At 47.9% G+C, this 26,745-nt stretch overlaps 1 protein-coding gene and 1 pseudogene across 1 annotated transcript in view; both read left to right on the top strand.

Annotated features, from left to right (window-relative positions):
• Positions 1-13,216: 13,216 nt before the first annotated feature.
• EIF3M (eukaryotic translation initiation factor 3 subunit M) overlaps positions 13,217-26,745 on the top strand; it is a 56,531-nt gene continuing 43,002 nt past the window's right edge. Inside the window, exons 1-4 of the mRNA XM_068260953.1 lie at positions 13,217-13,359; positions 19,205-19,337; positions 24,020-24,158; positions 26,555-26,678. Of these exons, the coding sequence (XP_068117054.1) occupies positions 13,318-13,359; positions 19,205-19,337; positions 24,020-24,158; positions 26,555-26,678 (438 nt within the window). The 5' untranslated portion in view covers positions 13,217-13,317. The remainder of the gene's footprint in view (positions 13,360-19,204; positions 19,338-24,019; positions 24,159-26,554; positions 26,679-26,745) is intronic.
• Positions 21,681-21,798, top strand: LOC137539316 (5S ribosomal RNA; annotated as a pseudogene).

The raw sequence follows: 26,745 nt of genomic DNA, 5'->3' as shown, positions 1-26,745 counted from the left end.
GGGTGTTGATGATCAAGGAACTCACACCCAAGATTAGGGAACTGTATTACCATTCTGTTATACTTCAGACTAGTTCCAGGGTGTTGATGAACAAGGAACTCACACCCAAGATTAGGGAACTGTATTACCATTCTGTTATACTTCAGACTAGTTCCAGGGTGTTGATGATCAAGGAACTCACACCCAAGACTAGGGAACTGTATTATCACTCTGTTATATATCAGACTAGTTCCAGGGTGCTGATGATCACGGAGTTCACACCCAAGACTAGGCATTGTTGATTATTTGTTATGACCTTCTGCTTTCCTGACTACTCTTCTGATCTCTGATTAGGTACTTCAATATATCTGATACTCTGTTACTGAACTCTGCTTGTCTTAGGATTCCGCATCTGTTTCCTGTCTCTGTCCCTGATCTGTCTGTCTGTTGCCGACCCGGCTTGTCTGACCTCGATAGCTATCTCTCCAGTTTAGAGATAGCTCACAGACCTGCGAGTGACATCCTTCCTTGGTGTCACTCACACCCTGTCCTTCCTCCTCTTGGTCTGACCCCTCCCTCGGGAGAGGCTCAAGCTTGCGGAAGGAACGTGTTACTGTACAGTACTCCTTACTGTTTGGGCACCTGCTCCTCAGGTGCATTACTCAAAGTATTCCTGTTACACCAAACACTCTCATTACTCAGGTGTCCAGAGGTTAGAGATATATCTGATTATCGGTGATACTGCAGATCATCAATAATCGGGTATATATCTGTATTCTCGGTGATACTGCAGATCACCGGTAATCAGATCCTCTCTGTGTTACACCGATCGTTACATGAGCAAGCCAGGTCGGCAACACACAGACAGACAAGGTACATAGACAGAAGGCTGATTCGGCAGGGTTTGGCAACAGATAATCAGAAATGCGTAGGTACCGATTCAGAAAGCAGAGGGGTAGTCAGGAATGCAATAGGTCATAACAGATATCAACAATGCCTAGTCTTGGGTGTGAGGTCCGTGGTCTCTACACCCTGGAACTAGTCTGGAGTATAATATGATGGTACAGAGTATTCCTAGACTTGGGTGTGAGGTCCGTGGTCTCGACACCCTGGAACTAGTCTGGAGTATAACAGAGTGATAACACAGAGTCCCTAATCTTGGGTGTGAGGTCCGTGGTCTCGACACCCTGGAACTAGTCTAAAGTATAACAGAATGATAACACAAAGTCCCTAATCTTGGGTGTGAGGTCCGTGGTCTCAACACCCTGGAACTAGTCTGAAGTATAACAGAATGATAACACAAAGTCCCTAATCTTGGGTGTGAGGTCCGTGGTCTCAACACCCTGGAACTAGTCTGAAGTATAACAGAATGATAACACAGAGTCCCTAATCTTGGGTGTGAGGTCCGTAGTCTCAACACCCTGGAACTAGTCTGAAGTATAACACAATAATACACAGAAGTAATCTGGCTCAGTGTGAATTCCCAGGTCCTCCTGGTTCTAACACACTGTAGGATCTGACTAAGGTCTGAGTGCTTCCACGTAGTGTTCGCAACGGCAGACAACTTGAGACTGACCAGCAGTGACTATATATAGTGCGGCGCTCTCCGGCGCCACCCATCAGTGATCAACCAATAGCCACTTGCTTTGAGGTCAGCTGACCAACCTGGTCAGCTGATCCCTCCTTGTTTGTCATAAAGGTTCTGCCTCTCAGCACGCGCGCGCGTATTCCTCAGCCTGTGTGAACTAACAGGCCCAGCCACACCAGACGCACGCTGCTGTGTGCAAACCGCCGCGCTGGACGCGGAATCAGCCGCCTTGCCACCAGTACACGCGGTGGCTTTTTCGCGTTTTATCACAGCTGTCAGTTATATATCAGTTGTTGTCAGTTATAGCTGAGAGAACTGATGTGCCAGGTAATGTCCATGTTTCCCTATGGCTCAAGTGGGCGATGTTACAGTTTAACAGTGTGCTGACCAGAAAGCTGTTATGGGGTAATGGCCATTTTCAAGACGGAGGACAGAGAATTCTATTGATCATAGTGGACAAACAGGACTCGGGAGAGGAGAAAGAGATTTAGGAGTAGACTACATGGGAGGTAGGTATGACTTGTGTATGTTTATTTTGACTTTTAATTTTCATTTCAGGTTTTCTTTAAGGCTCATATACACGTGCAACATTTCAGCCCAACTACCGTCCAAACTTGGTCTGTTGTGTGAAAGTGTGACAAACGACTAGATGAGCGACTGATAACAGATGGTTTGCCTGATCCAACAGGCAGTTTAACTCACATGACTGTTGGGGTGATATCGTGCAGTTCGCCATGTGTGTACAAGACAACTTGTGCTTGTTTTGAATGCAGCCATATTGTGCAATCCGTCATTCGCTTGCATGCGCAGTATGCTAACGTATTCTAACATGACCATCACTGTACTGACCTCGTCATAAATATTGCGACTGGGCAGCCATTTCCTTCTGCTAACCTTACAGGAGGAAAAGCCAAATAGCTGTATAGAACCTTATCAGCTTTTTGGTTTTGTAGTCCCCTGCCATAGGAGTTGCCCCACTCCTCTCTATTTTTCCTTTTGATGGTCAAACCAAGCATGCATAGCAGTGCATAACTTAATTAAGTCAAAAGTTGGATTGTCCGGTGCAACTACCATCTTTTGGGCTTGATTCGTTAAGCTGTGCTGCTAAAGCAGCGCAGCTTAATGAGAGGAGCGCGAGTTATGCACACACTACGCACGGTAGTGCAGCGTAGCGTGCGCTGCTAACTTACTCGTGCTTCTTCTAAGTAACGGCAGCTGCACTGAACCCACCCTGAGACCCGTCAGGTCCAGCGGCTTTATAGGACATGATCCCGCACCTTGGCTCAATAGGGTGCCTGTCAAGTGAGGGGAAAAGATAGACTCTGCAATTAGTATTGTTGTTTTTCTTCATCTTTTCCTATTTCCCAGGACCAGGGCCAGTTCTAGATAAAATGGGACCCTGGGCAAGAATTACATGGGGACCCCCTGACTTGACCAGCCAACCCCTCTCCTCCCTACCTGGGGAAGAAAGGGGGGGTACCAAGTTACTAGGAAGAGGCAGCCAGTGGGGATGAAGACAGAGGCACACAGACTGAAAGATGAGCACACCGGCCAGACAGGTGAGTTTGCAGGGGATGGGGTGGGGGCCCTATACACTAAGGGAGAGACTTGAGAGGGCCCACCAGCCGACTTCGGGGCCCTGTGCAGTTTGCCCCTATGGAAGCCCCAGCCCTGCCCAGGTCTACCAGCTTTCCATAGCAGAAAAAAAAATTCATGGAAATGCTAAGAACAGGAATCAAGGAATGTTCACACCCCTTAAAGTGTACCTGAGAAGAGAAAAAAATATATACGTAAAGTACATGGGGCTTCCTCCAGCCCACTCAAGGCCATTAGCTACCGTTGGCTCTCTCGCCGTCCTCCCAGGCCACTTCCATCCTTCGCTAGCCGGTTTGGTGAATTATTCAGTCCAGGGGCGTAACTATAGACCCTGCAGGAATGCATCTGCAGGGGGGCCCAGAAGCCACAGGGGGCCCTGTGTGGGGGGGAGAAGTTTCTTTTCCCTGTCCTGAGAGACTTACAACTAAGGGCACAGAGAGCAAAAAATCTTTCTACTCTCTGTACAATTGTTCTAATGACTGCATCTGGTTTATCACTAATGAGGAATGATACAAAGTTTTGCAGATAAAGATTTGTAGACAGTCTCTATTTAGTGTGCAGCAGGCTCTTGTGTATAGCAGCCACCCCCAACCTCTGTACTCCTCCCCAAGTGCTGTGTACTTTAGTGATGCTGGAGAGGTCCGCAGAGCCAGTTCTGCTCCATCAGAGGTGGACAGAGTGAGTGCAGCTGGGAGCACACTTGTCTGTCAGTTTTCTGTATTCGTTTTCTGCAAACCATATTTGTCTATATGTGTGAAAACATGTACATTTTATCACAGGCGCTAATGTAATTGTTAGAGAAAAAATGTGCAGTGCTTCACTACTGTCTGTTTTTAACTGCATGGGGAGAAAACTTTAAGGGCTTGATTCACAAAGCGGTGCTAACCTACTTAGCACGTCTAAAGTCTTTAGACGCGCTAACTAGGGTGCTAAGTAGGTTAGCACCGGATTTCTCAATCAAATCGCGCGCTAACATTGCCTTTTAGTCTCATAGGCTTTAATGGGCACTTCGCGCAGAGCGCCCTGCGCTCTGTGCAGTACGCGCGTAAAGTTTTATGCGCGAAAAGCTTGTTTAGACGTGCTAAGGGGGTTTTCACAGGCGTGCTAACAGTTAGCACCGCTTTGTGAATCAAGTGTCTAGCCAATTGAACAATGTTGGTTCTCAGTTTACCTGTGCAGAAAGCAGGGGGGGGGGGAGAGGGGGTGAGGAAGGTATGGGCTCATCCAAAGTTTTGCAGGGGGAGCCAATCCTTCAGTCGGCTTCAGTCGACACATGCTCATTCCCGCTGCGTGCACCCCCATTGCACTCCCATTGCCCAGAGCATTCTGTGCCTGTGCAGTATGCTTCCGGGTGACAGGAGCGAGTTTGGGGCGCCTGCAGCATGTGCTGTATGCGCCGGCGACTACTGGAATTACCCAGCAGGCTACCGGAGGATCAAGGTGAGCCCAGGAGCGAGAGAGCCAACGGCCTGCAAGGGGCTGGAAGAAGCCCCGGGTACGTATAAATTATTTATCTCTTCGCGTCTCAGGTTTCCTTTAACCACCCTGGCGTTCTGATTAAATCGCCAGGGTGGCTGCGGGAGGGTTTTTTTTAAATAAAAAAAAAACTATTTCATGCAGCCAACTGAAAGTTGGCTGCATGAAAGCCCACTAGAGGGCGCTCCGGAGGCGATCTTCCGATCGCCTCCGGCGCCCAGAATAAACAAGGAAGGCCGCAATGAACGGCCTTCCTTGTTTTGCTTATATCGTCGCCATAGCGACGAGCGGAGTGACGTCATCGACGTCAGCCGACGTCCTGACGTCAGCCGCCTCCGATCCAGCCCTTAGCGCTGGCCGGAACTTTTTGTTCCGGCTACGCTGGGCTCAGGCGGCTAGGGGGGCCCTCTTTCGCCGCTGCTCGCGGCGAATCGCCGCAGAGCGGCGGCGATCAGGCAGCACACGCGGCTGGCAAAGTGCCGGCTGCGTGTGCTGCTTTTTATTTCGTTAAAATCGGCCCAGCAGGGCCTGAGCGGCAGCCGCTGGCGGTGTTGGACGAGCTGAGCTCGTCCAGACCGCTCAGCTGGTTAAATGTTTCTAAATTATTTCCATAATATTCAAAATTATACATTTTTTATCCTAGAAAGGGATTTTTATAGACATTGTAATAATATAACAACAGTCTCTGCCAAGAATCTAGAGTGTGTAGAGTAGCCCTGATCCATCTGGTGGATCAACTCGGCTGTAGGTGGGCTGAGGGCATTGTTTTCTCCACACACCACGCCCGCTCTATTACTCTCCTTTTGCACTGCTACATCAGCCCTCCTCCGCATAGAAGAACGGGCAGGGACGGCCCGCTCATGAGGCGGGGTGAAACATTTGCCTCAGGCGGCAAACTTCAAAGGGCGGCACCCGCCCGGGGGGGCCGGCCGCCGAGCTGGAGGGGTAGCGGGAAGGTCGGGGGTATTGGGCCTAGCGGTGGGGAGGGGGGTCTGACCCCCCCTCCCTCGCCTGGGTCCCCCGATCTGCGCTCCCCTCCAGCCTGTAATTAGGAAGCTGCTGCCAGATCGTAAGAGGCACAGGCGGGGAGGACTCACCTTTTCTGCGTTCCAGTGAGCGCTCCACTGACGTCACTTCCTGCATCGCCGCCCACTGTATTGTAAGTGGACGGCGATGCAGGAAGTGACGTCAATGGAGCGCACGATGGAACGTGGAAAAGGTGAGTCCTCCCCGCCCGTGCCTCTTACGATCTGGCAGCAGCTTCCTAATTACAGGCTGGAGGGGAGCGCAGATCGGGGGACCCAGGCGAGGGAGGGGGGGGTCCGACCCCCCTCCCCACCGCTAGGCCCAATACCCCCGACCTGCCCGCTACCCCTCCGGCTCGGCGCCCCCCCCCCCCCCCGCACCCACGGACGGGCGGGGGGGGGGGCGTTGTCAGCAGCTCTGCTAAATTTGCCTCAGGCGGCAAAAAGTGACGGGCCGGCCCTGAGAACTCTAGAAGCTGTACAGCCTCAGCCCTGCACTGTTGCCCAAGGGATAGTATTATTATTTTTTATTTATATAGTGTCAACACTTTTCGTAGCGCTGTACAGAGTACAAAACTAATAGTGTGGAATATAAATACATGAGAAGTTCAGGACACTGTACAGTCATGATATCTAATAATACAAGTAAAAATATATATACATACATAGTTATTGTGTGGATTGAGATATCAATAAAGTTGGTACACGTTCATATGGTCCAAGAAACCGGGTGCATGTCATATCGGCGCCGCTCAGTTCGGCGCGGGGAGAGCCGAATGACGGCTCTCCCTGCTGCCGCTAAACTCTGAGGCAGCGTTAAATACTATTCCCCCTCCGAGTTGTCGCAACACCAGAGCCCCGAATTACCACTATGCGGGGTGCGCATCATAGCATTGCTGGTATGACGGCGCCCAGTTTCGGCGCTCGGCTTTCAGAGCCACTCACCGAAATCAGCTGATTCGCAAGAAAACAAATATTTGTAGATACATATGTCTGGTAGTATGAATGGAATTGCCACACTAATCAGGGTGCTGGTCTAGTTGAGTGGACCCACGGTAACTTCCTTAGCTTGTAAGAAATAGGGGACCCGACAGGAAACACTATCTACGCCAACAACCGAATAGGCTTAGTAACGTTGCACAAATAGAGTTGCGCAGATGGAGCTCCATGCTCGAAGACTGTAGGTTATTTTGTGCAATTTTAACATTAGCGTTACTGCTGGATCCCCTATTTCCACAAATCAATGGACGTGACCAAAATTGCCGTGAGCAGAGACTGCTGTATTTCTATGAGGTTTCCCACTGGGTCACCTCAACGAGACTTGCACCCTAATTAGACATTGGCAGTTTTGCTCAGTTCTGGGATCTAAAGCAGTTATCCAGAATTTATTTTTTGTTATTTTAATACTTGCTCATTTTTGGGAGTTAAAGTGGATCCGAGATGAACTTTTTTACACATTGCATAATTATGTTCCTTTTCTATTGTTTATAGGGCATTCCTCATGCCTTGTTTTTGTTTTAATACTCTAATTCCCTATAAACTTAACAAGGCACGCCCACAGGTTTTCAGAGAGCCAAGGCACTTTCAGACAGTAGCAAGGGCTCATGGGAGCTCAGTCTGGGCAGGAGGAGGGGGAGGTATTAATAGCCAGAGATTTCAGAGGCAGAGGGGAGGAGGAAGGAGGAAGGGGGATTGTTTTTTTTTTTGCTCAAGATGCAGATAAGCCTGCCTCTGTGTAATGTTTACAAACAACATGGCTGCTGTCATTGTATCACAGGATTAAATATTCATATTCTATTAAAGCTGTTTGCAGCTAGATTTGCTGTGTAAACTATCTAAACTTAGGATAAGATATATAGACAAGTTACTTGTTATAATTAGTTTTTCATCTCAGATCCGCTTTAAAGCAAACCTGAACTGAAATATATCAGTTGCTGTCAGTTACAGTGGGTTGCAAAAGTATTCGGCCCCCTTGAAGTTTTCCACATTTTGTCATATTACTGCCACAAACATGAATCAATTTTATTGGAATTCTACATGAAAGACCAACACAAAGTAGTGTACACATGAGAAGTGGAACGAAAATCATACATGATTCCAACATTTTTTTACAAATAAATAACTGCAAAGTGGTGTGTGCATAATTATTCGGCCCCCTTTGATCTGAGCTTAGCGCGCCGCAGCGAAGAGTGGGGAGGACTGAGGAGCGCGCAGCGACGAAGACTGGGGAGGGGGCTGCGCGCCACGATGAAAAATGGGTGTGGTCATGCCATTGTATGGGCGGAGCTAACGTAATGATGTAACATCGAGGCTTAAAGAGAACATGTACTGAGTAAAAATATTTAAAATAAACACATGAGGTAACTTGAAATGAACATTACATAGTTACCTTGCTATCAGTTCCTATCAGAAGCTCACCATTTTCTTCTGACAATAATCCCTTCCAGTTCTGACAATATTTTGTCAGATCTGAAATATATCAGTTGCTGTCAGTAAAATATCAGTTGCTGTCAGTTATAGCTGAGAGGAAAACTGATGTACCAGGTAAATGTCCATGTTTCCCTATGGCTCAAGTGGGCGATGTTACAGTTTAACTGTGTGCTGACCAGAAAGCTGTTATGGGGTAATGGTCATTTTCAAAATGGAGGACGGAAAATTCCCTTGATCACAGTGGACAAACAGGACGCAGGAGAGGAGAAAGAATCTGAGGAGTAGACTACACAGGAGGTAAGTATGACTTGTGTATGCTTATTTTGACTTTTAATTTCAGTTCAGGTTTTCTTTAAAGGGAAGGTTCGGGGAGGGCTGTAAAAAAATAAAAATCAAAATCCACTTACCTGGGGCTTCCTCCAGCCCGTGGCAGGCAGGAGGTGCCCTCGCCGCCGCTCCGCAGGCTCCCGGTGGCCTCCGGTGGCCGACCCGACCTGGCCAGGCCGGCTGCCAGGTCGGGCTCTTCTGCACTCCAAATGCCGGCACTTCTGCGTCCCACGCGGACGCACTGACGTCATCGGACGTCCGCCGGGCTGTACTGCGCAGGCGCAGAACTACTGCGCCTGCGCAGTACAGCCCGGCGGACGTCCGATGACGTCAGCGCGTCCGCGTGGGACGCAGAAGTGCCGGCATTTGGAGCGCAGAAGAGCCCGACCTGGCAGCCGGCCTGGCCAGGTCGGGTCGGCCACCGGGAGCCTGCGGAGCGGCGGCGAGGGCACCTCCTGCCTGCCACGGGCTGGAGGAAGCCCCAGGTAAGTGGATTTTGATTTTTATTTTTTTACAGCCCTCCCCGAACCTTCCCTTTAAGAAAGCAGTGTTTACGCCATGATGTGGACAAACGAGACTTTGCATCATGGGTGTGCAGAAACTGTGTGATGCTAATAGTATACCGTAACCACAAAGCAGCAAACATAGCCACCTATGACCATTAAATAATAAATGCAGTAACAGTTACCCCCGACACCAGAAAATAAACGCAATGGGCAACATGTCAGTACAAAATAAACACAATGCGGGCAAACATGTCAGTACAAAATAAATGCAATGCGGGCAAACATTTCACCAGAAAATTAACGCACTGCGGGCAAACATTTCACCAGAAAAAAAACGCAATGCGGGCAAACATTTCACCAGAAAAGAAACGCATTGCGGGCAAACATTTCACCAGAAAAGAAACGCAATGCGGGCAAACATTTCACCAGAAAAAAAAACCGCAATGCGGGCAAACATTCCACCAGAAAAGAAATGCATTGCGGGCAAACATTTCACCAGAAAAGAAACGCAATGCGGGCAAACATTTCACCAGAAAAGAAACGCAATGCAGGCAAACATTTCACCAGAAAAGAAACGCAATGCGGGCAAACATTTCACCAGAAAAGAAACGCAATGCGGGCAAACATTTCACCAGAAAAGAAACGCAATGCGGGCAAACATTTCACCAGAAAATAAACGCAATGCGGGCAAACATTTCACCAGAAAATAAACGCAATGCGGGCAAACATTTCACCAGAAAAGAAACGCAATGCGGGCAAACATTTCACCAGAAAAGAAACGCAATGCGGGCAAACATTTCACCAGAAAAGAAACGCAATGCGGGCAAACAGTTCACCTGGAAAAAAAAACGCAATGCGGGCAAACATTTCACCAGAAAAGAAACGCAATGCGGGCAAACATTTCACATGGAAAAGAAACGCAATGCGGGCAAACATTTCACCTGGAAAAAAAACGCAATGTGGGCAAACATTTCACCTGAAAAAGAAACGCAATGCGGGCAAACATTTCACCTGGAAAAGAAACGCAATGCGGACAAACATTTCACCTGGAAAAGAAAGCATTTACTCACCTGGCAGAAGTCTCCGGCCTCTGGCGCGCTGCTCCCGGGACCACCTTCCTCCTGAAGTCTCCGCCGCTGCCAGTTCATAAGGATAGAGTGGCCAGAGTCCCGAGGCCGGGACGTCCCGCTGCTGAAAGCGGGACGTTTCCCGGGATCTCATGCAGCCTGGGACAGCGGACCCCGAATCCGGGACGTGTCCCGGGCAATCCGGGACGTCTGGTCACTCTATGTTCACTTTAGGACATATCCCTGCCACACCTCTAGCCATGCCCAGCCACAACCCTAGTCACACATATCATAAGTAATTTATAAGCAAAAGATGTCATTGTATCATTCAAACCACACTGGTCTTTTCTATCATCATTAGTTTTATTCTATAATAACATTTGAAAGTAAGAAATATATTAATATAAAGTGAACCTGAAGGGAAAAAAGTGCCCCTAGGGGGTACTTACCTTAGGGTAAGCCTATGGTTCCTAAAGGGCTTTTCCCGTTCTCCTCAGATGAGGAGGGACCCCCAAAAGTCTGCTTGTCAGCGCTGTGCAGAGGCACACTAGTAGCTTTCCCCTTGTGCTTTGGTGGAAATAGCTGAGCCAGATCTGGTCCGCTTTACTGCGCAGGCAGTCTGCACCTCTGCGGTAGAGCAGACCCGATCGAGCTCGGCTATTTCCACCAAAGCACAAGGGGAAAGCTACTAGTACTCCTGTGCACAGCGTTGACAAGCAGACTTTTTGGCGAGTCCCTACGCATCTGAGAACGGAAAAGCCCAAGCGGAACACTGCTAGTGCACCTGCAGACAATGACAATTGTTTGTGTTTTTTTTATATTGGGTACCAGCGCAGGAACAATTGGCTGAGAAGAACTGGAGAAGCCTCATTAGGATCCAGAGCCTTCCCCCTGCCAAGGTATTAGGTTTTATTTTATTTTTTTAATCTTACAGGTTCACTTTAAAAGGAGTTAAAAAAAAATAAATCTATTTACCTGGGGCTTCCCCCAGCCCGTCAGGCGCCCTGTGCCCTCACTGCACCTCTGCTTCCCGCCGCTGGCCCAGGGTCCCTCCGGTGCAAGATGTCAACCTCGACAAGTGCCACGCAGACGCAGTAAATGCCGACCTGCAGAGGTTGGCATCTTGCACATGGGGAAACCCGGGCCACCAGCGGAAAGCGGAGGTACAGCGAGGGCATAGGGCGGTTGACAGGGACTGGGGGTAGATTTCGGACACTCATAAGAATAATAAAGTTTAGTCAATTTAAAACATTTTTCAGAATAAAAATATATATATATTTACACAGATCTGTACATCAGTCCTGAAAAGGGGACAAATGTGGAAGAAAGAGGGACAGAGGGATTTGGTTCCCAATAGGGTTGCCAGGTGTCCGGTTTTAGACCGTACAGTCCGGTTTTTGGCCGCTGTGCCCTGTCCAAAAAGACATGTTAAACCGGACAATTAAGATGTCCGGTTTTATGCCTTTTGCCCATGCCCGTTTCTAGCCCCAGCAGCCAGGGAGGGAGCGCTGTATACAACATACCTCCCTGGCTCCAAGAGCTGCTCTCTCGCCGCCGGTCTTCTCCTCTCTGCATACACGCTTATACACACGCTGCTTCCTGTTTAGCCGGAAGCAGCGTATGTATATGCGTGTAGGCAGATGGGAGAAGACCGGCGACGAGAGAGCAGCGCTTGGAGCCAGGGAGGTATGTTGTATACAGCGCTCCCTCCCTGGCTGCTGCTGCTCACTATACATCTGAGGGGGGAGCACGGAGGGCGGCCCGGGAGAGGGAGGGAGAGGTCGGGTTGCCCTCCCCGCGGCTCCGGCTCCCCCCTCCATTATGGGGGACAGCTACCTATCTAACCTACCCTGGGGGGCACCTACCTAATCTAACCTACGCTGGGGGGCACCTACCTATCTATCCTATACTGGGGGGCACCTACCTAATCTAACCTACCCTGAGGGGCACCTACCTAATGTAACCTACCCTGGGGGGCACCAACCTAATCTAACCTATACTGGGGGGCAGCTACCTAATCTAACCTACGCTGGGGGGCAGCTACCTATCTAACCTATCCTGGGGGGCACCTACCTAATCTAACCTACGCTGGGGGGCAGCTACCTATCTAACCTATCCTGGGGGGCACCTACCTAATCTAACCTACGCTGGGGGGCAGCTACCTATCTAACCTATCCTGGGGGGCACCTACCTAATCTAACCTACGCTGGGGGGCAGCTACCTATCTAACCTATCCTGGGGGGCATCTACCTAATCTAACCTACGCTGGGGGGCACCTACCTAATCTAACCTACACTGGGGGGCAGCTACCTATCTAACTTACACTGGGGGGCAGCTACCTATCTCGCCTATACTGGAGGGCACCTACCTAATCTAACCTATGCGGGGGGGGGGGCAGCTACCTATCTAACCTATACTGGGGGGCACCTGTCTAATCTAGCCTATACTGGAAGGGGGGGCACCTACCTATCTAACGTATACTGAGGGGCACCTACCTATCTAACCTATACTGGGGTGCAGCTACCTATCTAACCTATACTGGGGGGGGGGGGGGGGGCATCTATTTATCTAACCTATACTGGGGGCACTTATCTAACCTGTATTGGGGGCACCTACCTACCTAGCTAGCCTATACAGGTGACAACTATACTGGCTACCTATATTGGAGACACCTACCTAAATGACCTATACTGGGGGCACCTACCTATCTAACCTATGCTGGGGGCAACTATTGCATTATTTGCATAGTTTTCCAGTTTTGTAATAGTTTTCTGCTCTGTCTCTTATTATGTGCGTTTACTGGTGAAAAGCGGTCTCTTATTATGTGCATTTACTGGTGAAAAGTGGTCTCTTATGTGCATGTACTGGTGAGGACAGTTAGTGACATGGCTATGTACTCTGTAATGTGCTGCAGAAGATGTCAGTGCGATATAAATACTGTAAAAAACATTTTTTAAAAAGCCCATTGCTTAGCCCCACTCTACATAAAAGTGCGCTTCTGACTCCGCCCCTAACTCCACCCCCTGTCCGGTTTTCTCCATCAGCCGACCTGGCAACCCTAGTTCCCAAAGAGGGCCTGTCCCAAAATTGGACAGTTGGGAACTGTGTTATACTTCCCTAATAGTTATTCCAACCAGAAAAATGGCGCCCCGGCCTTCAGCCAGAGACATTACAGAGTGGCACACCGCGCATGCTCCTTTCACGAACACTTGCTTCCTATATTTGACAGGACGTCATGTCTCCGCGCTGTGACCCGGAAGCGTTGGCCGGTTCTGCTCCCTTTTCCGCAGCGGCTGCAGCGTGTTGTGCAGGGCTGTGCAGCCATGAGTGTCCCGGCTTTTATCGATGTGACCGAAGAGGATCAGGTGAGGCGCCCGCGGCCTGGGAGGTGGCATGAATGGGTAGAGGAGAGGAGCGGCGCAGTCCCAGCTATTGTGCGATGACTGGGACTTGTAGTTCCGCATACAATGGAGGGAGCCATAGTGCTTGAGTGTAGAGACGTTAGCAGCACAGGCCTCAGTGTCCCGAGAGTTACTCAGACGTGTCTGATGCAGTTGTGTATAGAGATGCTAGTGGTCCACTGCCATATGTCATCTGCAAAGCACATCGGTAGCCCTTTCCACCCTTGCTGCATACAGCATGCTGACTGATATGTATAGGGCTCTACAAGTTGCACCGAAAGCTCTCCCCCCACACACACACTTCTTTTCTAGAATGCTTTATAGATTTTCCTTAATTATAATTATTATTATTTTTTTTGGGGGGGGGGGGGCAGGGTTTGTGATGTGAATTTATTTCTAGAAAAATAAAAAGATGTATGAGAGTGAGATGGGAAAATTATTTTACTGGATTTTTATTTTGTGGGAACCAGAACTATCTTGAGCAGAACTGAAACATAGTAATGAGCTAATCAGATTTAGAAACCAACGATTATTATGTCACATGTTATATGAAAGCCACTGCAAACAAGTGACCAATGTTGCTGAAATGACTTTACCGGTGACAAAGACAAACACGTCTTTCTAATGTATATGATAAACGAACAACTTGTTTAAACACTGCATGCGGAAGCGACATTACACATGACATGCACACATTAGGCAGAACAATGTTGTTTAAATAACATTGTACACATGTGGCAGTGCTAGTCTAGTTAAGGGGACCCAGAAGGAAACCACCTGGGGAACACTTCTCCAATCGCAGCACCCTCTACAGCAGAGGTGCCCACACTTTTTGGCTTGTGAGCTACTTTAAAAAATTAGCAAGTCAAAATGACCTACCTATGTACAATTTTAGGAGCACACTTGTATATGTTACGGCCAGAACCCGAAGTGTGGCCACTTCGGCTTCTGGCCGGCCAATGTGTGAAGTGGCCGCAGCGCAGCCGCCAATGTTAGAAATGTAATGATTACACTAAGTTCAATGTATTTTACAGCCGTCTCGCTGCGGCCAAATGTATTACAACTTGGTTAATTTAATTAAATATAGCCTCTCTTCTCCCTGCCTCCTATACAATACGGAGCAGCCGGGGACATGCGTGTCCTGGAGAGTCGTTCGTCGCGGCAGGGGAAGCAGAGCGGGGAGGCTGCAGACATTGCTTCTGCCAGCACCCGCTCTGCAGGAACGAACAGCAGGATTCCCTGCCGCGACGAACGACTCGGACACGCATGTCCCCGGCTGCTCCGTATTGTATAGAAGGCAGGGAGAGGAGAGAGGCCGGGGGGGCGGATCTGGGGGAGGAGGAGAGGTGGCAGTGCGAAATCCGGTGGCTTCATCTATTACATTGCCGCCGGCTATATTTAATTCAGTTAACCAAGTTGTAATACATTTGGCCGCAGCGAGATGGCCGTAAAATACATTGAGCTTAGTGTAATCATTACATTTCTAACATTGGCCACTTCGCACATTGGCCGGCCAGAACCCGACCCGTGCTTCTTTTTATGTTCTATGATGGTTCACAATCATTCCTCATGCCTAATTTCTGCTTCTTATTTAAGGTATACTGTAGGGGGTCGGGGGAAAATGAGTTGAACTTACCCGGGGCTTCTAATGGTCCCCTGCAGACATCCTTCCTGTGCCCGCGCAGCCCACAGCACAGATAAGCAGGCAGCCAGGGCGACCAGACTTCCCCCTCTTTTCCCCACTAGGGGGATGTCATGATGGGGGGGGGGGGGGGGGGGTCTGATCGCCGCCGGCACTATGTGGCGCGCGGGGGGGGGGTATGGTGCTCCTCAAAGCCCCCCTCTGCAGCGTTTTCCGCCCTCTCTCTCTTCCGGTCCCTCCCCTCCTTCCCCTGGGCGGCGCAGGACGGAAATCCGTCCTGCGCCGCCTCTGACAGGCTTCAGCCTATCAGACTGCAGCGATCCCCGGCCAATCAGAGGCCGGGGATCGCCGATCTCCTTTACGGCTTTGCGCCGTATGATGTAAACAGCAGGGATTTCTTCTCGCGCCTCGCAGGCTGTTCACGGAGACACCCTCTGTGAACTGACATGAAAGGGCTGCTCGAACGAGACGGCCGTTTCCATGATAAACCACTAACGACCTGCCGACGCCTATCGGCGTTAGGCGGTCGTTAAGTGGCTAAAAGAGAATTCCATGAAGTGTCCTTGGGATAGGAACCAAACAGGAATAACATTTGTGACTTAATACCCTTTTGCCCTTTAAAGAGAGTCTGAAGCGAGAATAAATCTCGCTTCAGACCTCATAAATAGCAGGGGCACGTGTGCCCCTGCTAAAACGCCGCTATAGCGCGGCTTAACGGGGGTCCCTTCACCCCTAAATCCCCCTCGGTGCAGCGGGGGAGCGCTTCCTGGTTGGGGCAGGGCTAACCGCCGCAGCCCTGCCCCACGCGCGTCTGTCAGCGCGTATATCCGCCTCTCCCCCGCCCCTCTCAGTCTTCCTTCACTGAGAGGGGCGGGGGAGAGGCGGCGATGCGCCGCTGACAGACGCGACTGGAGGCAGGGCTGCAGCCGTTAGCCCTGCCTCCAGGAAGCAATAAATCTGCGACCTTTCTACGACACTCTTTTGCGGGGGGTGGGTTGGGGGTGAAGGGACCCCCGTTTAGCCGCGGGATAGCGGCGTTTTAGCAGGGGCACACGTGCCCCTGCTATTTATGAGCTCTGAAGCGAGATTTATTCTCGCTTCAGAGTCTCTTTAAATTTTTTTTAGTAAGAAGACTTCTTTTAAGGGAACCTGAAGCAAGAAGTATATGAAGGCTGCCATAGTTATTTCTTCTTAAACAATGCCAGTTGCCTGGCAACCCTGCTGGTTGATTTGGCTGCAGTGGTGTCTGAATCAGACCAGAAACAAGCTTGCAGATAATCCCTTTAATGGAAACCTGAAGTGAGGAAACTCTTCGGGTTTGATACTGACCTATATAGAGGGAAGGCTCTGGATGCTGTAGATCCTTCCCACTCTTGGATACATCCCGTCATTCCTGCACTTATCGCCCCTTAAAAATCTACATGTTGCGACAACATTATAATTATAGTCTTCATCAGGAAAATAAAAATAAAAAAGGTGCTCAATAGTGCATTGACTTGGGCTGCACATTATGTCACTGTTATAATGCACTATTGAGCACTTTTTTTAGGGCTGGTGCACACCGAGCGGCTTTTTCAGCGTTTCTGCAGCCGCTTGCGGCTGCGGATCCGCTTGGTCAATGTATCTCAATGGGGTGGTGCACACCAGAGCAGGAGGCGTTTTGCAGAAATGAAAAATGCCGGGGTGAGGCATTTTTTGGATTGCGGGTGCGTTTCTGCCTTAAAGAGAACCCGAGGTGGGTTTGAAGATTATTATCTGCATACAGAGGCTGGATCTGCCTATACAGCCCAGCCTCTGTTGCTATCCCAAACCCCCCTAAGGTCCCCCTGCACTCTGCAATCCCTCATAAATCACAGCCACGCTGCTGACAAACAGCTTGTCAGAGCTGGCTGTGTTTATCTCTATAGTGTCAGTCTGCTGCTCTCCCCGCCTCCTGCAGAACTCCAGTCCCCGCCTGCATCCCTTCCCTCCCTGCTGATTGGAGGGAAGAGACGGGGGCAGGGACCAGAGCTATGCAGGAGGTGGGGGAGTAGCTGAGACTGACACTACAGATGTAAACACAGCCTCACAGCATGGCTGTGATTTATGAGGGATTGCAGAGTGCAGGGGGACCTTAGTGAGGTTTGGGATAGCAACAGAGGCTGGGCTGTATAGGCAGATCCAGCCTCTGTATGCAGATAACATTCTTTAAACACACCTCGGGTTCTCTTTAATGTTAAGTATAGGAAAAACGCAAACCGCTCTGAAAAACGTCTGTTCAGAGCGGTTTTGCCGGCGTTTTTGTTACAGAAGCTGTTCAGTAACAGCTTTACTGTAACAATATATGGAATCTACTATACTGAAATCCGCTGCAGCAAAACGCCATAGAAAAATAAGAAAAAGCGTTTCAAAATCTGCTAGCATTTTGCCGATCTGTTAGCGGTTTTTGGTGTGCACCGGGCCGTTAATTTGTTTTCCTGATGACTATAATTATAATGTTTTTAAGGGGTGGTTGTGTATGTTTATGGGGATATGAATCTCTGCACATTTGGATTGGTCTTTAACCATTCGGGATGATATCACTATTCCAGTACATTGGAAATGCATACCCCTTCTTTGGAACTACTGTCCAATCTGTGTATGTTTTCCATATGAACTTATAGACGAATTGAGTGTAGTTTATATACCCACTCTTATTTGATACAGTGGCTGGATAGTGTGGTGGTTAGGGGCCCTGTCTCTGACATTAGAGACCTGGGTTTAAACCTTGGCTCTTCCTAATCCAGTGAGCATACAAATACTGGAGCTATTGTCTTTCATATGCACTTGACACTTCAATATATGGGTGTCTAAATTAAGGTCAATCTACACGATACGATTCTATTTACGATCCGATTAAATCCGACATGTCCGATCGGGATTCGATTCGGCATTGTTTTGCAATGGCAAATCGAATTGAATCAAATCCCGATCGGACATGTCTGATTTAATCGGATCGTAAATAGAATCGTAATCGAATTGCACAAAGAATCGTATCGTGTAGATTGGGCTTTAGACCGCTGTTCATTTGCAAAGATTATACTCTACCCCCATTGTTATGTTGGTGGTGGGTGTGCCAGCCCACTCATACTTTGATTCTTTTAATTAACATTAATACAAGTTATATTTTAGATATTATAGTTACTGGTTAGGAGGGGCTTTGTATCAGGGACTGAGGTTCACTCCCAGTGTTTTGCTGTCATTTACCCAATCCTAGTTCTCTTAGTACCAGGGCTGTGGAGTTGGAGTCGGAGCAATTTTGGGCAAACGGAGTCTGAGTCGTGGTTTCATAAACTGAGGAGTTGGAGTCGGAAGATTTTTGTACCGACTCCACAGCCCTGCTTAGTACAGTGTTTGCTATAGTAACAGAACACACTGCTAGCTTGCATTCTGTACACCCTCAGCCTTGCAATGTCACTCGAGCGATTGAGTGCCGCTCACCAACAGGCAACATGCCTCCTGTGTATGAGCCTTAGCTGTACCTTGCAAGTACAGTTGTCCTTTAACACAAGTCATCTTTAGCAAGTAGTTTATATTGTGCCTAGCATCATCAACTTATATTGGTTAAAATAGGCCTAGTGCACACCAGAGCATTTCGGCTGCGGTTTGCGATCCGCATGCGGGTGCGGATCCGCTTGGGTAATGTATTTCAATGGGCTGGTGCACACCAGAGCGGGAGGCGTTTTGCAGAAACGCATACTCCCGGGCTGCTGCAGATTTTGGATTGCGAAGGCGTTTCTGCCTCAATGTTAAGTATAGGAAAAACGCAAACCGCTCTGAAAAACGGCACTTCAGAGCGGTTTGCCAGGCGTTTTTTGTTACAGTAGCTGTTCAGTAACAGCTTTACTGTAACAATACATGAAATCTACTACACTAAAAACGCTTCCAAAAACCGCAAAATGCTAGCTGAAACGCTACATAAAAATAAGAAAAAGCGTTTCAAAATCTGCTAGCATTTTGCGGATCTGCTAGCGGTTTTTGGTGTGCACCAGGCCATAATGTGCATAATTTTAATGTCGGCTGCTTTTTCTAGTGCTTTTTCTGCCTAATGCTAATCTGTTGTTTGGAAGCTGCTCAGCAGAGATAAGAAAACATGCTACAGAGATCACCCCCCTGAAACTCTAATGCTCCTTTCTTGTCTTTGCCTAGGCTGCAGAACTTCGGGCATATTTGAAATCTAAAAATGCAGAGATATCAGAGGAGAATTCGGAGGGTGGCCTACACATTGACCTCGCTCAGATCATCGAAGCATGTGACGTCTGCTTAAAAGATGACGATAAAGGTTTGTCACCTGTCCATATAATGATAAATAAATGCGTTAAACTGGCTTCTGGCAAACAAACTCATGTATAAATTGCAATGTGGTTTCAGCAACATATTCCAACAGTTGTCTGTGTTTCACATAGCTTTGTATTCCATGTATATGTGAAAGAAAAGACAAGTCTTCGTTTTACCTTTGATTAAGTGTCTTGTTTAGGATAATGAATAGGGGCTTTCTTGCATGAGTTTTATATATTTTCTTCAGTGACCTAGAGTTGAAAATAAACCAATGATAAACAATTGTATTTATCTTCCTACTCCTACAAATGAACTATTGACCTTTTTTTATCTCTATCCCCTGCCCTCAGAAGTTGTACTCTGCATGGAAAACTTTTATGGCTGTAATTTGCTTATTAGGGAGGTTTCCTGTATATTACTGACAAGGTATCCACAAGACAGCTGTCACTTGCATGCCTGAACATTACCTCTTTTTCCATTAACCTCCAGGACAGGTCCACCACGAGAACGACAGGCTCCTCCCAGGAACAGGAAACGTCCAGATAGAGTACTCTATAAATCTTTGTCCAACCCCTTGATCCTCAGTTGACGTTTCCTGTTCCAGGGAACAAGGAGTGCTCTGGTCGCTCGCCGGTCCGTCAGACCAGGTGTGTTTGGGACCCGGTTGGCGGCGGATGGTGGACCTGCCTAGAGAGGTGTTGGGGTCTGGTGGGGAGAAAGCGAGAGTTACCTTCTCCCATGGCTGTCCTGGCTGCCCGAGTTGCGGTGGATCCGGAGGACACGCGCGGCGTCCATGATTCCCCTGGAGCGGAGGCTAATGGCGCGCCGGAGGTGACGTGGATAGTCATGCGGGCCTCCAGAGGGTAGGCAGCTGATTGCCCTCAATGGCGTTGTACGCGTGACGTACTTCCGCCCTTACGCGGCGTCACTTCCGGTCGCGTGGGGGAAGAGACGCCGGAAGCCTGCATGGTTCGGCAGTTCGTGTGCTGAACGGAGCGGGATGGACGCTAAGCAGGAGCCAGGAAAGGTAAGCGTGGCGGAGGCTTGGTGACCTATATGGTATGAGCTGTACGCCCTATGCCGCGTCTGTACTGAGGTCTGTTATTAAAGTGAGACTATGCAGTATAACATAACAGCCTGCTTAGCGTCTGATCTGAGGTCTGTATAACTATGCATGGAATAGAATGCTGGTACAGATTATTCGGGGAGATATACGGAGATGTGTGTGTGTGTATATATATATGTTTGGATATTAAGACCTCATAGATATATGTGTAAACCATTAGGGTAGGGGCAACATAACAGTTATATGATTGGCCTTTATGATATATTCCCTTGACTACTATATGCAAAGAAAGTATATATATTATAGATTTCAGATGGATTATATGTGTATGATATCTCTATACATGTTCCTTCTTTTCCTGGTCTCAGGGTTGCTATCACTCTTGATATTTGTGCACCAGGGTGTGTTTTCCCTTTTTGTTTGAGAAAGAGGGATGACATTATTTTTGTTGTTTGTTATTATAGGGCCCGGAGTCTACTGAGCCGACAAGGCCAAGAAGGCGGTGCCCGCTCTGTGATGCAAAAATGGCCCATAATTATAATAAGTAGTTTTGCCAACCTTGTTTAGTAAAACTAATACAGGAACAATCAGGGGGTTTAAAGGAGAATTAATGTCAGCTGTTAAAAGAGAAATGGCTGACACAATTAAATCATTAAGAGAAGTATTGCCTCTGCTATCCCCCCCCAGCAACAGAGGCAGTAATTACAGGTACGAGTACATCCATGCCGACCGTGGAGATACCAAATGCTGAGTCTCAGCCTATTAAACATAAAAGTAAAAAGATGTTAAGACTTGGGATAGATGTCCCAAGCTTGATGCAGCATTCTCACAGGTTAATAAAGACAACAAATTAGCCTTTGAGGATCTGGGGTATCTGAAAGATCCACAAGATAAGGAAGTAGAATTGCCTTAAAAAGGCCTGGACAGCAGCAGGTGCAAATTTTAGACCAGCAGCAGCTACAACATGTGTAGCAAGAGTTATATCTCTATGGGAAGCAGTGGCTGCATGGTGTAATGGATAAGGGTGCTGCCTCTGACAAAGGAGACCAGAGTTCGGATCTCAGCTCTGTCTGTTCAGTAGGCCAGCACCTATTCAGTAGGAGACCTTAGGCAAGTCTTCCTAACACTGCTACTGCCTATGGAGCATGCCCTAGTGGCTGCAGCTCTGGTCCTTTGAGTAATTAAAAAGGTAGTGTGGTTCATGGTCTAGAGGTTAAGACAGTTACCTACTAGCTACTACACACTGCATACTGGGTTCAGATCCCAGCTATGGTATATAAGGCCTGCGGCCACACTAAGCCGAAAGCGCCGCTCTCGTCAGATCATGGAGGCTAAGCGGCTTCAGGCCTGGTTAGTAGCTGCATGGGAGACCGGCTGTGAACCCCAGGTGCTGCAGGTGAGGAGCTTCTAAGCAGGAGATTCTAGAATCATTAGAAGTAGTTTCCAAGGCCACAGACTATATAATTGACGCAGCAGCCGAGAACATCAAGGTAAACGCAAAAACCTCGGCATTGATTAACACAGCAAGGTGCAGGAGGCTTTACTCCTTGAATCCAAATGAGGGAATATTCGACAAAGGTTATGCGTTTCCACCAATCCAACTGATTCCACGGATTTTACAAATCTAAACCTGTCAGCCTGGCTTCTGAGAAGTCCCCTCTAAAGGATAAAGGGAGTTTAAGAGAGGGTCATCAGTACCTTGTTAGACTGTAGGAAGAAGGGACAAGGAAAATATACTTAAGATATTGGAAAGCCTTCAATATGTGGCAGGAAGAGTCAGGGTTCAAGGGTGAATAAGTACCGACTGTTTTAGGGTTTCTACAGGATGGTGTAGCAAAGAATATGTCATTAAGTACCTTAAAGGTACAGGTAGTGGGAATATCTACCTTTCGGGGGTAGGGTTAGCAAAGGACCCCCTTATCATCCAATATTTTAGATCAGTAGAAAGGAAACCTATGGTAAATAGGAAAGTTGGGATGTATCCTTAGTTTTGAAGGTATTGAAAATAGAGCCCATTGAACCCATATCATGAATTCAATGAAGTAGAAAACAAGGAAGGAGGCACCGCTTCTTTTGCAAAATCCCTTTAATCCGGTGGGGGAAGATGCAGGTACATGGCAGTGGGGGCAACAGATGCCTGACAGCTGTTTCGCTGGCTTAAACCAGCTTCTTCAGAGGCAGATTGGTTCCCATCTCCGGTGCGTCTGCCCTGCTGCATTTGGTGCCAGGTACTGTGCCTCCTTTTCCATATCATGAATTCCCTTCAGACTCCTAACAATGAAGATTGTATTTCTCATAGCTATTACCTCGGCTAGACGGGTGAATAAGTTAGAGGCCCTATGTTGCGACGAACCTTTTTGTATAATATTTAAGGATCTATTACCGTTATTTGAAGAAGAGCCGGGGTTAGATGTCAGAAGATGTCTTATATGCTACTTAGAGAGGGTAGCGGAGTTTAGGAGTTCTAGAGCCTTGCTAGTCAACACTTCAGGTGCTACAAGAGGCGGAAAGATGTCAAAAGGATCTATAGCTAAATGGGTAAAACTATGCATAGAGAAAGCCTATAGGATTACAGGAAATACTGTGTTAAATACAGTTAGAGCCCATTCAGCCAGAGCAGCAGCCACTTCATGGGCTTACAGAGCGGGTGCTACGCTGAAGAAATCTGCAGAGCGGCTACATGTTTAAGTCTAAGCACCTTCTCTAGACACTACAGAATGAACCTGATGTCTGCAAGGCAGCAATCATTTAGAAGGAAAATCCTGCAGGCAGTCAGCCCACCCAAAATTGGTAAGATTCTTGCTCATCTTCTCGTGGTGGACCTGTCCTGGAGGTTAATGGAAAAACCAATGTTAGTTACCTGGTAACATCCTTTTTAGTAACCTCCAGGACAGGTCCGTAACCCACCCGAGTAAAGGATTTATATGTGTATATAAGTACAAGAAAAGTATATGTATATGCAGTATGAATATTAAAACCCCTTTGTTTTTAGGAACAGTACTTGGAATTGACTGAGGTTTAAGGGGTTGGACAAAGATTTATAGAGTACTCTATCTGGACGTTTCCTGTTCCTGGGAGGAGCCCTGTCGTTCTCGTGGTGGACCTGTCCTGGAGGTTACTAAAAAGGATGTTACCAGGTAACTAACATTGGTTTCAGGCTGCAAATTGAAAAAGTAAATACAGCCTGGTCATGTTATATATATGTTTATCTCATCATGTTGCCTTGGGTACACTTTAAATAACGTAACTTAAAGTTAAGTGTGTAGAAACTCCTTTATTAGCTTAGGAGCCAGTTGCTAGTCTCTTCCTCTTCGATAGACTGTCACTGCTTTTAGTGACATTTCATGAATTTCATGTATACATCCATACTTGGATTAAGTAATTCTTGAGCCATCCTCATTGTTTATGTAACAGTTGTAAATGTTCCCTTTGTCAAGGCCATAACCAGTAAATACATCACTTGATGTGCAGTCATATTCTTCTATTTAAATGATGGTGGTGACATTCACATATGTTCGGGACCCAATTGTTTTCCTGCACTTGTAACTTCACATGCAGAAGCTGTGCCATTCACCATTGGTTTCCAGTGTTCTATTCTGATCTTGCCTTAATCTTCACAGATGTGGAGAGTGTTATGAACAGCGTGGTATCGCTGTTGCTTATCCTGGAACCAGACAAGCAGGAAGCTCTAATTGAAAGTCTGTGTGAGAAGCTGGTGAAGCACCGGGAAGGAGAGCGTCCGTCTCTAAGGTTGCAGCTGTAAGTATGTGATTGACTAACACATCTTCTGTATTGTCAGGTTACCTCACAGTCTTTACTGTAAGCGCTGGGACCCACGAGAGCGCTTTTGGCTGCGGTTTGGGATTGCAGTTAATCTCTTGGGATTCCCAAAATGCATTGCCAATGAAAGTCAGTGGAGTGGAACCCACTAGAATCGCATTACTCAGAATCCTTTGCAAATGTGAGATTGTAAATTGCAAATGCTTCCAAATTGGCAGTACCTTTTTCATAAAAACTCTTCAAAAATCACAGGAAATTGCTCGTAAAATCACTTAAAGGTTGCAAAAAAACGCTAGCAATAGTGATTCCCAAGTGGGCCCCAGGGCTAACACTGTACAGAGGTGATCTTTAGCGGCCGTCTCGGCCAAGTTTCATCTAGCATGCATATGAACCGGAGATCATCATGGTATAGATGATACTTACCTGGGGCTTCCTCCAGCCACCTGTAGACAATGTGCTTGATCGCTGTTCTCCCACAATGTGGCCGGTGGATTCCCCAGTCGTGTTCCACTGTGCATGCACGCGCCTCTTAATTGCATTTTATCGGTCTGGAGCATTCTGCACATATACAGTTAGCTGACACTGTAACTGCGCCTGCACAGAATGCTCCCGCCCATGGGAGCATGCATGGCTGGGAACGCACATGCTTAGTGGAGTGTGACTGGGGAATTTACCAGGCTACGCTGTGGGAGAACGGCGTGGCCTGGTAGATGCTTGAGTTATAGGCTAGCAGTGCATTCTGTTGCTATGAGGGTGATGGCATGGCACACGAGTTGTGCAGGTGTGGTGAGAAGGGGGGAACGACATACTTGGATAAGATCGGTCAGTCTGGCACACTCACTGAGACAATGGATACAGAAGAATTTATACTGAACTGTGGCTTTCTCCAGCCCCATGAACTCCATGGAACAGTGCATGCATGGCCCGGCCGTGTGTGCCCCGCTCATGGCGCTACTGTTGCCATGAGCATTCTGCGCCTGCACAGTTAGTACTGCGCAGAATGATCCCAGCAGCGGGAGTGCCCGTAGCTGGGCCGCCCGCGCACCCCAAGGGATGTGAAAGAAGCCTTACTAACAGGAAGGATTGCAGACTAATGAAGCCGCCCAAGAGGACGGCAAGGGAACCTGTGGCGTTCATGGGAATGGAGTACACCCCAGGTAAGTATAAATTCTTTTATATCAATTGTCTCAGGTTTTCTTTATAATCAAATTGGGGCGTGACTTAGAATAGGTTTTATATTTTGGCCCCTTACATGATTGAGTTTGACACCTATACACAGCTTTAAGTAGATAGTATTCCACCAACTCTATTACAGTGATTCCGATCTCCATTATCTTGTATATTGTAATTGGTGTAATCCTTTCTGTGTTGCAAGTATGCATTTTAGCTTATTGCTGTATATTTTCTGGTGCAGCTATAGATCCCTTTCATGATGGCAGTTCATACATCTATGTACACACAGACCTTTGTCACATAGAACACAAGCTTCTTCTGTGATCCTTATGCTTGGTTCACATCATGCAATTTCCCATCAGATTTTGGGTCGAATCGATAATTTCGCACCAGTCTAAGCTGATTTCCGATCATTTTTTTTTCTGATTGATTTTGTACAGAAGTGATTGGAAGAACAATTGGTCCTGTTGGAAATTCTTTTCAACCCAACATCTGATTGGAAATTGCATGGTGTGTACCAGACATTATTGGTGACAGTCTGTGTGCAGAACCTGCTGTGCGTACCTATCAGCATCCTCAGGGCCATTTCACACAGAAGCAGTGTGGTATTTTTACCACACCCCACCGCTGGGCAATGAAAGTCTATGGAGACTTTCATACTTCCCCGGTATGACGCGACGGAGGTGACGTTTTCGACGCGTCCCCAACACTGGTCCAAAACTATATTACTCTGCGGCGATCTGCGTCGGCCCAAAATTCGTTAGTCTATGGCGACACGTGGATTTGAAAACAATTGCCGACGCAACGTCGCGGCAGCGTATTTTTACAATACACTTCTGTGTACCTCCGCATACTCCAAAGCAAGAAGTGACCACAAGCACACATCACTTCCTGCTTGGTTGGTGGCCAGATAGGGAACACCGCGTACTAGCGCGGTGTGATCCCTGAAGGCCTGTTTCTGGTGTAGGGATGCTAAGCAGCGCACTGCATAGCTAACACTGGTTTACAGTGTGAAACCAGCCTCAGAGTCCCACTCCATAGAACAGAGCCTTCTGCTGTGCAGGGAGTCCAACACGCATGTCTTTACAGTGATTTGCAGTGACTGGTCAGTCGCATGGGTCAGAAAGTCAACGAATGTGTATGTAGGTGTAGGCACTGGTGGCTAGTAAGAGGGTGACCTAATGCTGTGTGAACTCTTTCAGACTTAGCAATCTCTTCCATGGAATGGATAAGAGCACCCCTGTCCGGTACACTGTATATTGTGCCCTCATCAAAGTAGCAGCCAGCTGTGGGGCCATCATGTACATTCCAACAGATCTCGACCAGGTCAGCACCTCTCCTCTATTGTATATCAGTTACCATGGAGATATTTATGTAATGTTACATAATCTGA

Source organism: Hyperolius riggenbachi, chromosome 11 (assembly GCF_040937935.1).
Source record: "Hyperolius riggenbachi isolate aHypRig1 chromosome 11, aHypRig1.pri, whole genome shotgun sequence".
NCBI classification, from domain to species: domain Eukaryota; kingdom Metazoa; phylum Chordata; class Amphibia; order Anura; family Hyperoliidae; genus Hyperolius; species Hyperolius riggenbachi.
This window is presented reverse-complemented; position numbering and strand designations above follow the sequence as displayed.